Below are 12,315 nucleotides of genomic sequence, written 5' to 3' on the forward strand. Positions count from 1 at the left end.
AATTTTGTAAACAAACCATTTGCAGGTTGTCCTCTTCATCTCCTTCGTGTGCATTCTATGTGCACAACAAATTTGTGTTTGTGTATTGCCACACACAACATACGCTCACTCTCTAATTGCTTACAACAATAAGCAACATGAGCCTCATTTTTAAAATTGGTATATATTTGCAAGTGAATGCCATGCATCTTAAGCTATCTGGCATAAGCAAATGTGTGAATTGATGCAATCAAAGCTGAAGCCAATGCATCTTTGCCATCCCACCCAACGCAATTATTCAAAGCCTGTAACTCCCACATCCATAGTGGAAAACCCCTCATAATATTGTCAATGTACTTGATTTTATAACATTTGTGGCGGTAGGTGAAACCACAAAATAACACGTATTAGTTCTTTCATTGATAACTATTCTAGGCGCGTGATTCTAAAAAAGAAGTTCAAAGTGTCTTTGTGCGTCAAAAAGTTTTGTGTGTGGTTGAAAATGTGTGAGGATGTAAAGTTGGTATCCTTTGTTTTGATCAAAGGGGGGGAGTATGTCTCTAAAGGTATACATGGTTGCCTCTTCAACAAAGGATGTACATTGTACATATGTTTGATTTTCTTAAACTTAATGCACATCTTTGCCAAATTTGAATAAGACAAACATTCCCGTGCACAACTAGCCTTAATGGCTTTAACATGGGAGCTTATAATGACTTTTGGCTTTCTCAAGAGACCTCTTTATAACAGAAAAGAGGCAACCTTGTAATGTAGCGTCAAAGAGGGTTACTTCTTATATATGGTAACAACAAGCAACCAAAAGTGGTTTTGAGGAGCGATAATCAACAATATATGCCAACTCAACCGTGAAAAATGCACTTCTCTCTATTTATGACATTGCAAACAAAGCAAAGCAAATGTTTGCAAGAAGAGATTATTGGGAATCTAAACCATTCATTGCACTTGATACATGAAACAAGAAAGTCAAACAATTCAAATCAGGTTACTTACGACCATCCATTGCTTTGGCTTCAAAGCAATGCCACAAGAGATGGATCATTGAGTTTGTCATTAAAAATTGTTTGCATTGCTACAAAAAAGTCTTAGCAAAAAGGTTATTGTAGCTTTATGCATGTTTTTTATTTGCGAGGCTTGCTTGAAAGGTACCTTGTTCAAGAAAAAATTAGACAAAGCTCCTCTATACATATCGATTTTTTGACTTTCTTTTATAGGGCAATCAGAACTTAGCTTTGACAATGTAATAATGACCATGTCACATTTCTCTTGAATGGCTTGAACTCTGGAATGTTCTCTTGGCTAACCAAAAGAACCCAACCAATACATAGACAAATACTTTGCCTAGGCTTGGTGTGCCGTTGATTCTTCAAACGGTCAATGAGGCTAGTTCACTTAACACAGCCATATGTGTCATAAATTGCTCGTTAAGGTTAAATTCTTTTGACCTAATAACAAGATATGCAATGTTACTACTTGAGGTTTGCTTCCAACTAGCTTCATAGGGGAAGGTGGAGAGTCAAATCCTTAGGAATATGGATCTTATTTCTGTGACAAACAACCAATGTCTCCTTCTTCTTGGTAAATAAATGTGCAAACCATCTCTTTTGCAACCTACTCTTGTGTCAACCATCTCGGTCCCCCTTGTCAATATTCCTCGGCTTGGCTCGAGAGTCTTGTTGGCGGTTGCAATACACTGTTATGGAGGCCATCCCACATGTGCTCCCTAGCCTACGAAGGTCGGGGCTTCGAGCAGCCACAAGGACATACTATTTTCCAAAGTGGTGCAACCTTCACTTGAACTGTTAGCTTTTGTGGGCTCAAGGACAACCTCACCTATATCTCACATGGGGATGAGAGATGGGATTAAAGACTCCTATTGATCTAGGGCCCCGACAACCCATGCCCACGTTAGAGCTAGGTCGCACCCAGGGTGAGCAGTGTTAAGGATTACTAGTTTATGAGAAGTCCATGTTTTTCTCCAAAAATTTAGAAGCTTTGAGTAAGCGCTGCTAATAACACTTTCAAAATACTAGGTGATAAGCTATATTCATGCTAGAAAGAGAATTTCGTTAGTTTCAGGCCTCTCTTCTCCAATCAAACGCCTACCATGATCTCCTTGAATTCTGCAAACCAATCCATGCTTTGGGTGCGACCCTATGCAACCTTTTTCCAACCTCTTGCTCGCACTTGGTGCGACTCAGCACTTAGATATAGCTATGGGAAGGCCCTGCCATCTTCCAACAACATTCCTCGTATTGATAGAGCAAGAGCTTCTTGTGTCTAAGGTATTGGGTTCAAACCTCCCTGACAACTCGTGTGACATGAAGCCCTTAGGGGCTGTTCCCATGGTCCATATGATGGGTTGGCCACCCTTATCCGGCTAGGATGCTCCACCTCATGGAGTCGGGTGTGTGAGTTGTAATTTCAAGTTCCTATTCTCTCTATTAAAAAAAAAAAAAAAAAAAAAAACATTCCTCGTATTCAAATTAGAGCCAGCAAAAATGTTCCCGCGCAATAGACGGTTAACTGAGTGACTGAAAGTGTCATGGAGCCCAGGATTTGTGTCTTCAAGATCGCCATTGTTTCTGCAGACAACGTGTGGACCACCAGTGCAGGTAAAGAAGGCTACAGGGCTGCTATTGCTCTGCGGTTTCCAGGTCAAGATGAGACTTCCGTTTACCAGTCTGATGCAGTTTCACCCTCTCTTCCTGCACCAGACGCCGCCATCGCCAAAACAGATGATCTCGTGTCCATTAATCAGAATAAAACTGATGCGACAAAGGCTGATCGTGCTCCTATTCCTTCTTCAAATCCTGCAGAAGCCTCTTCTGCCCCAGTAAGTTTTTGTCTTGGAGCTTTTTCTGATTATGTTCGAGCATCAGATTGGCTTCTCTGGCACCAGCTTGTTACTGATTCCCTGAGAGTTTCTCTGCTATGGATCTCCCCTTCTTCACAAACCACTACTCCAGTGGGAATGGTTACAGTGGACCTTTCTGAACTCTTGTTCTCAACAAATCTGTCATTGGAAAGAGATATCGCCATAAAACCAGTTATTATCGGAGATCAACAGGTCGAGAACAAGCAACCTGCAGCTACTAAAAACGATGCCCCTCAAAAGATGCCTTCAAAAGGCAAGAAAGGAAACGTTGCAGAGGAAGTTGCTCCTTCCCTTTGCCCTAATGCTACCATGAAGGTGCAAATAACTTTGGATACACCTATCCTGTCTGATGATGAGAGAGATGGAGGTGTTGTGTTGGAATTTAGCGACTTTTGTGTTGTAAGAGTGCCTCCTCAATATGGAGGGATCAGTGGTTCTTCAGCAACCTATTCTTTGGCTTTTGAGATACCTGGTTTTACAGGATGTTGGTGGTCAAACCTTACAATCGCAAATCAAGAAGCAAAACAGAGCCTTAATGTGGCAAGGTTTCATGGTGGAACAGTTAGTGTTGCACAAGTTGAAGCGAATGGTCCTTTATCTGGAGGTCAATGTGTTGCAGCCTCTTTGGAAGCAGGTGGCATACCAAAAGAAGCAACTGCTAATTGCAGTGAGTCCGACAATTGTGAAAATGTCAATGTGATCACTTGGAATGCTTCCTTCAGGCGTTTCCTTCCAGGTGTTGCAGTGAGAGAGCTTAAGGAGGACATATGGAAAAAGAAAACATGGTGCGGAGAAATTGCGAAGTACAGCACAAGTGATCAAACATCACGATCATTTGAGAGGGATCATCTAAGTGTCAATTTAAACCTGTCGGCTCTGTTGAATGAAGGTACCTGTGAAACAAGCGTGTCCAGTGCATTGCAGTTGTATGCTACCAATCAGGCCTTTCTAAGAGACAAGAGCTCACAGACTGATAAGGAACTTGAATCAAATATTTTGACCAGCGCATGGGAGGCCTGCTCCACCCAGTTGTCAATTCGCATCAAAACAAGTAGTCCCTTGCAGCCCGTATGGGTAGCCCCTCCAAAACCACAATTGACTCTTGAGGAAATTTTACCAATGAGGCCTAAGCTTCCAACTTTTGCTGACAAGCTTGAGATAGCATTCAAAGAATTCGAAGACTTAGTTCAAATGGGAGCACAGTCTATTTTCTCCCTGCAAGAGAAAGTTATCTCAGGACAGAATACGGACAGCTCAACTCCAAACTGGACATACAGGCAAAACTTTTCTCTAATTCCATGCAGAATTTTGGATTGAGAGTTTCCTAGGAGCTTTAACTCTTAATGTAATTTTTAATGTGTTCTGTGCTTGGCCACTTGTTTTATGAGATGGAATGGACGACAATCTACTGTTCTTCACTCTATAAAAGCTGCGTTCTATAGGCTTAAGTTACTGACTCTTCAATGATAGCTCATTCTCAAATGTTGCCAAGGATGGATGTTAGTCTTATTTCCCTCGGCGCATACTTCTAGGTATTTTTAGTGGAACTCACCCAATAAGAGTGTTTGTCCTCTCAGCTGCCAACCATCAATTCATACTAAAAACCAAGACAACACCTGTGACCTGTTGTCATGGCTTTACTCATTTTGTGATGGCTCATATGCTTGGTGCGATTGTGGAGCTCTCCCTCTCTCTTCTCGCAGTGGTTGCTGCTTTGGTGTGGATGAGTGTCATGCTGGGTTCTATACCCCTTGAGGCATATTTAATTGAGAGGTTTCTAACGGCATGATGCTCTCAAAACTGCAAGAAAGCAAGATATTTTCAAATAAAGAAAGATGAGTGCTTTACTTTTCAAGTGAGGATATATCTGCCGCATGGGATGCATGTTATAAACACAGGTTTCCAGGCAGATATATCAACATTGGCCAGACTCATCACAGAGGTAGTTGGATGAGTATCCTTGTTCTGCCTGATTATTGGAAATTAAATGGAGCAGTTTTCAGGAAGTTCTTCTTGAAGCGATACACCATGGCTCAAGCTTTTACATCATTTAGCATCCTCTGGCCTTTGATAATGTTCCTTCATTTTCTCATTAGGAGATTGTAGTTAGTGCTTTGGCATCTTGGGAGATTGTTTCTTTGCATGGTATCAAGTGGAAGTGATTCAACACGGTCAGGAATTGACACCATCTAGCAGCCTCTTTGGTTTAGTCTTCCCATTGTTTTATCCATTGTATCTGATTCGTTTAGCCTTCGACTCCTATTTTGGAAATGTATTTCATTCTTGATATCAGATGAGACCGTTTAAAAGGCATTCTATTAAGCATTATTGGCCTAGGCATGTTCTATATGAAAGACATTGTCAAATAGCTTTATAGGATTGGGAATAGCAGGACTGTGCAACATCATTGGGAAAACTTATTGAGAGGTGAGCTTGTCAAAGATGGACTTGACTTGAGGATTTTTCCATTGGAATCGACATCAAAAGCTTGAAGGTGGTGGAGATAATAGGATTACTCCATTGCTCTCCTTTGGTGCCAACTTGCCTTAAAACGTTGCATGGCACACCCAGCCAATTATTTACCTGTCACAACAACCCGCTACCAGGCATATCAAAAACTTGAATTTGGTACGGGGGTGAAAACCTTGTAGAAAAAGAAGATTTATGAGGACCACTATCATGACACATGTCATATTTGAATTGATTTTATCGTTATAAAGCATTACCATAATGTGTTTCTTGAATGTCTTTAAAGTAAAGAAGCATGGAGATTGTCATAACATGATGGTTGAATTGCCAGATTTGTGTCAATGTTTTTGTCTTGGGCTTGTAATGACGAAAAAAATTGTGCTTGGATTCAGGCTTGAGCACAAGGAGCGAATGAGACAACTGCTCTCAAATGAATTGATCAAGAGTGGAACATGGCATTTCTTAAAACAAGAAATGAAACAAAGAGTATTGAAAATTGCGTATGAAAAGTTCAGACTCCTGAATGGACCAGTTAAAGATGGTTTTATCTTCTATAATTCTCTTTATGTACGACTTTTGGAAGTCATGCGTGATTCTATCAAGGACTTAGACTTGAAGGTTCTGGCTTTAAAATTCTTTTTAAAAATTGGGTTTAGATACAACTTTTATTATTTGCTTCAAAGCATGCCATGTCAGAAACTATGGACTCTGGAACTCATGCTTGTTACAAAACTTGTTCACAGAGAAGAGAGGGCTTCTTGAATTATTCACAAGGTTTGGACACAAGAGCCTCTACACGAGTGCATCCAAAAGAGCAATTGAGAGAATTAGCGGATTATTATGAGGTCAGTCTAACATGAAAGACATAATGCATATAACAAGAATGTTGAGCTCTTTTGCGGATAGGCTAGCTGGTATGGGTTTGTGGGAGTGTGCTGTAAATCACAAGTTGGCAGGTTCAGTCCCCCCCTTCAATTGCTATGGCACCTAAACATACATTGAAAAGAAGCAAGCGTATAGGAAACACTTTCACCACCAAACATTTTATCCTTGAAATGTAAATTTCACTTCATGGTGCACATCTAGACAATTGAAGACATATTACATAAATGAAATGAAATACAACAAAGAAATAGACACAACAAGATAGACTCCAAGCTCAATATAAGCTTCAGTGCTCTAGTGTATCAGTTATAGACTGGCTAGCAGCACACATAGCTCCAGACCAAGTGCACACAGATACAAAGGGATGTTGAGGCTCAACTTTGCAAGGAGAGTGCCGTGTAAAATGACTAGACTCTAGACCAAAGATTCATTACTCAGACTCATGCCGGGGATTGACCATATAGATAATGATGCATATCACCCAAGACTACTAAGAAGTATCTCTTGAGAGATAGCTACAGATCTCTGGACTATAGTGGGAAGTGGTAGGCTGGCCATGGTGTCCACTTGGCCACAACTACCCCATGTCCCGCCAAGCGCATGTGGTCTCCTAGACCATCGACAACCTTGGTCCATCAGGTAAGTGTCCGTCCAAGTGTGAACCGTATACCAACTATAATTGTTTTGGTGCATGTGAGTGTATCCCAACTACAAGTTGGTTGCCACAAGACCACTCATTGTCCTAGTGAGTGAACAACCTCATCTAATTGGAGCCAAAAATGGGAGTGCTCCCAAAAAGAATGAAGCTTGGTATAGGTTGGGGTAAGTCTTTAGCTTACACTCTATGTGTGACCACTCCCTAAAGCCAAGCATACTAGCATGCACCCCTATGTGCATACATACAACCTCTTACATAGAGTTCCCTAACACATGCTTCTTATTCTATGCACACATGCTCCTTGTTGTAGCTCACATGCTATTTGCCCTTTTTCACACATGGTGTATATCACTTTCACCATTATTACCACCTTCCATCTTGAGCCTATATAAGGCTATTATGCTAACTTGTATTCCCTCTCTTCATTCCAATCAAGAAAAGTTCAATTATCAAGAGCATTTCAAGACTACATTGTGCTACTCTCTCTACTCCATCTCTCTCTCTCTCTCTCTCTCACACACACACACACACACACACACACACACACACACACCAGAGTAATAGGGAACGGGCGGAACGGGCCCCTCCCGTTCTTGGAACGCTTTCCCAAAGCGGTCGGGGAGTCGAAACGGAGGCGCGGGGGAAACGGCGTTCCCGGAAATTCTGTCACCGGAACGGCCGACGGAACGGGCGGAATGCGAACGGAACGGTAGCCGGAACGGCATATTTTAAAAAAAAGAGGCTGTTGGACAGTTTAGAAAATCCGATTGTTGGTGGGTTTTTGGGCGCTTTTGAGTGGTTTGGGGGAGGGAGGAAAGAGAGGGGGTCTTGTCCTCTCCTATATAAGCCAAGGCTCCCAAGGCAATGAGGCATATTTATTAGCTCCCTCAAGCCTCAAGGGGCAAGGCAAGAGCCGGTTGTTTCAACTTTCCTCAAGCCTTCCAGCCTTCTCCACCTCTTCATCAAACCAAGGCACTCTCTCTCTCTCTCTCTTCCTCCCTTGGGCCTCAAGGCTTGCCGCTCCACTTCTCCCTCAAGGCTCAAGCTCCACCTCTCCATCTCTCTCGAGTCTTGAGTCATGATTTACTCATTCATCACTGCTCTCCCTCTCCCTTGGGCCTCAAGGCTCAAGCTTGAGATTCAAAACTCCACCTCTCCCTCACTCTCCACCGCTCCATCATCCTCTCTCTCTCTCTCTCTCTCTCTCTCTCTCTCTCTCTCTCTCTCTCTCTCTATCGAGTCTCATCACTTATGGCACAAGCTTCCGCATCAAGTGAACGTGATCCCTTGGGTGCCAAGAAGAAGAAGGATGAAGCATCATGGTGGGATGAAGTGCATTCCCGAGTGTTGGGAAAGTCCGGTGGTGCACACGCATGGAAGTGCAAACTATGCGGCTTCGAACGGCAATTCGGCACAACCAAAGTCCGTGCTCACCTCCTTAAGCTAGAGGGACAACAAATAGCAATATGCAAGGCCGTCAACGAGCAATTGTTCAAGGTATTTGAGACCAAGGATGCAGCCAACAAAGAAGAGAAAGAAGCAGCAAGGCCTAAGCGTCCCGCAGTCGACACCTTCATCGGTTGGTGGTGATAGCAATGCGGCAACGATGGAGACGATGGCGATATCATTTCGATCGGCATTTTCAATGCCTAATACTACTCCGGTCTCCACTCCCAAATCTCACCAACGCACCCTACATACCACTTGGGATCCAAAAAGGAAGGAGGATGTGGATGCAAGTGTTGCCCGCTTTTTCTATCACGATCACATCCCCTTCATAAAGGCTCGGTAAGACTTACTATCATTTTCATACAATCAATCATCTCAATTCTCATTCTCATTTAAATAGTAAATACTAATACCTCTTGTGTGCAATGTCTAGGTCAGAGTACTTCAAGACCATGTGCACGAGGATTGGAGAGTATGGGGCACGCTACGTGCCACCCTCTTTCGAGGCCCTCCGTACTACTCTACTCGATAGAGAGAAGGCCGTTGTGGAGATGGCAACCCTCAACATGAAGAGGCAATGGACGAAGTATGACGTGACCCTCATTGCGGATGGATGGAGCGACACTAGGAGGAGGTCGATCCATGGCATTGTTGCCTATTCCAAAGGGGAGATGCATTTTTCCCACTTCCTTGATGCCACGGAGACAGGAAAATCAGCAGATGTCCTTGCGGGTGAGTGGGCCTCCGCCATAGAGACCATTGGGTCGGACCTTGTGATAGGTCTGGTCACCGATGGGGAGGCATCAAACAGGCCAGCCGAAGCTATTTTGGAAGGCACTTATCCTCACATCACGGTGTCCTTTTGCATGGCACAGTGCCTTAACAACCTCTTGAAGGATTTCGACAAACTACCTTGGATAGAGCCTCTCATTGCATCCACGTCCAAGGTGGTTGCTTTCATCAACAACCACAACATACTTCGAGCCGAGTTCTTGAAGCGGTCGGGAGGTAAAGTGCTTTCAAAGTATTATGAGACCCGCTTTGCCTACAACTATCTAATGGTGAGCCGCTTTGTAGAGTCTTAAAGTGCAGTGTGGCAGCTCTTCATCAGTACAGAGTTTGCTGAGACTACCCATGCAAGTATAGTCGCAGGGATCATTTGTACAGGGAAGGTGGAGGATCCTGAGTTTTGGGAGTCCCTAAAGAGTATTGACAAAATGGTGAAACCAGTGACCCACTTGCTTTTAGTGATGGATGGTATGCAACAACAATGGATCGCATGGTCGAGGCCCTTGAAGAGTATGAGAAGAACCTAGATAGGCTTGAAGAAATCAAAGAGCTTTGCAGTAGCAGGTGGAATGCCTATAGTTCACCTCTTCATGGTGTAGCTTTGGTGTTGGACCCAGAGTTCGAGGGTGGAGGGCAGGAGCATGATTCGGAGGTAAACGCACATTGGAACACCATCTTGAAGAAGCTTCACCCTGATCGTGACATGCAACGCAAAATAAAGGATCAACTTGCATTTTACAGGGATATGCGAGGATCATTTGGGACAGCCGATGCTTAAATTGATGGCACCAAGATTTCCTCTGTCTTGTGGTGGCAAGAAAATGGTTCAGACGGTCTCAATCTTCAGCGACTTGCCGTCCGCATTCTCAGCCAAGCGGTTAGCTCCTCTTGCTTGGAGCAATTTTGGAGTGTATATAGCCACATTGCATCTAGAAAGAGGAACCGACTTGGAGTGGAGAGAGCAAATGACCTTGTTTTCGTCAGTGCAAACTTAAGAATGCTTTGCAAATCATCTTCCAAAGTGACAAATCCCTTTCTACAGTGGGAGATGGAAGTAGAGGCAGAGGTGCTTGGAGAGGCAAGAGGATCTACGCATGAGGATGAGCCTATGCAGGAGGATTGGGATGATATTCACGACGTCCAGGACTCTACTACAGATTGGGAGGTGAGATGCTCTTCTATCCCTACCTAGAGGTGAACATCAGGTATGAGTCATGACTCATTGCTCATTGGTTTTTGATATTTGTTTCCTTTGTGGCCGTCGGCTTTACCCCCTTTTTGTATTGCACTACCATATGAGTGATTGAGTCTTGACATGTCACCTATTGACTCTTATAGTTGTTATTTAGCACTCTTAGCCTCTACATATCTTTTTGTAGCGCCTTGGCTGGCCTTGTAAGCCATCTTTATAATCTATGATCTATCATCTTTTTGCTCCAAGCTTTTGTGTGGATTTTGGACTCTATTCTTCAACTCTGAGTTAATGTTCTTTCTATGAAGAATCAAGATGCTTTTGTAAAGGATGATCCCAATTCATGTATTGTGTATTGTGCAATCGCGTGTAAGCCTTAAGACTGAAGAATCATTGCAGAGCATGCCTAAATAGGATCCTACTTGGACTATGGGTGTGTATGGCTCTCTACTAACATATATGTTAAATCTAACCTAATTTAAACATATTTTAAACTTATCGTTCCAGACCTCGTTCCCGTTCCGCCTTTTTTTGGGGGGGGGGAGGGGGGGGGGCGTTCCGCCTTTTTTTGGGGGGGGGGGGGGGGGGGGCGTTCCGGAGGCCCCCGTTCCCGTTCCCTGTTTCCGTTTCGGGTAACTTTGATACACACTAATATCCTACTACTCTCTCTACTCCATCACACACTTTTTTTTTTTGTGTAAATCGATATGATTAATTTACTAGTGGGAAACCTCGAAGCGAGGAAAACCCACGGAAAGGATCATATACAAGGGGAGGAACACATAACTACTCAGCTGTACAATGTAGCTAGAAATATTCATAGGAAAGCTGATGTATCTCTGCCGTGATATCACCAACTTCCAAAGCAAACTGTAACGACTGCCTAAGAGAAAGCTTGAAGAGTGGGAACGGGTCTGCATGCGTACGATGGAACATGTAAGCATTATGTTGATGCCACAGGGTTCAATAAGCCTAGTATCTGACCAAATGAAGAAAACCGCGAAACGCTGTAGTGTCAGTGAGAAAATGCCAAACACCCAAAACCTCTTGTGGAAGACAATCCCTGGAAAACGGAGCCGCATACAGGCCTATACACGGCGAAGGAAATCTCTAGTAATGCAGCAATCCCACAACAAATGGCAGACATTCTCTTCTGTGGTTGAGCAACGGACACAAGAAGGGCAAATATGACGTGCCCTAAGAAAAGTGCCGATTGGGAGCACTCCAAGCAAACAACGCCAAAGAAACAGTCGCTCCTTCAAAGGCAAATGGCTTTTCCACGAGGCAGAGAGAAGCTTCTCCACCAGAGATCAGATTTTGTGCATGTGCCGAAGGGCATTACAATGTTCAGCAAGCGAGGGTTGTGGTAGAGGAAGAGCATAAATTCGATTGGCAGGAATATCTCGAAAAGGCGTTTCTGGAAGATCCCAATCAGACATGCGATCACCATCAGGCAAAGGTGTAACGGGCAAAAAAGCAAGCAACATGTTTTGAAGTTCTCTCCAAAACTGACGGAAATGCATGCCCAATCCAAAACGGCGAGCGACGAAGGGAAACTCCAAAGTATATCCGGCCTCATCAACTACATCCTCAACCACACGAATGTCACGACCAGAGAGGAAGTAAGCCTGGTGAGGCGAGGGGTCAACCAAAGTAAGAGAGAATGCCCGGCTCCAATGGTGACTCTCCATACGAATCGAATCACCTCCCTGTCGAGGTTTCCATGAAAGATGAATCGTAACCTCTTTCCAGGTAGATAAGAAAGTGGAAGCAGACGTCCAAGAATGTGCCCTTCCATCTTGCCAAACACCACCTCCTAGATAGATGATTGCCAATGGCCGAATGAGGAAGTAACAACATGCTGTCCGAGGTATGCAAACATCAGAGTCCAAGGCTGAATTTTTTGCGCAAGTGTAGGCAACAACATAGCCTTCCTAGCAAGAACATGCTTGCGCAAGTCCAAGATATTAAGGCCACTAAGATGTTTAGGAGTGCAAA

The 12,315-nt window shown here is 43.6% G+C and overlaps 1 protein-coding gene across 1 annotated transcript in view; it reads left to right on the forward strand.

Moving 5' to 3' along the window:
• Positions 1-2,523: 2,523 nt before the first annotated feature.
• LOC147418284 (uncharacterized) overlaps positions 2,524-12,315 on the forward strand; it is a 33,543-nt gene continuing 23,751 nt past the window's right edge. The window contains exons 1-3 of the mRNA XM_086507475.1: positions 2,524-4,152; positions 5,737-5,962; positions 6,088-6,189. Of these exons, the coding sequence (XP_086363601.1) occupies positions 2,543-4,152; positions 5,737-5,962; positions 6,088-6,189 (1,938 nt within the window). The 5' untranslated portion in view covers positions 2,524-2,542. The remainder of the gene's footprint in view (positions 4,153-5,736; positions 5,963-6,087; positions 6,190-12,315) is intronic.

The sequence above is a fragment of the Adiantum capillus-veneris genome, chromosome 30 (genome assembly GCF_014529385.1).
Source record: "Adiantum capillus-veneris isolate H3 chromosome 30, ASM1452938v2, whole genome shotgun sequence".
In the NCBI taxonomy this organism is placed as follows: Eukaryota; Viridiplantae; Streptophyta; class Polypodiopsida; order Polypodiales; family Pteridaceae; genus Adiantum; species Adiantum capillus-veneris.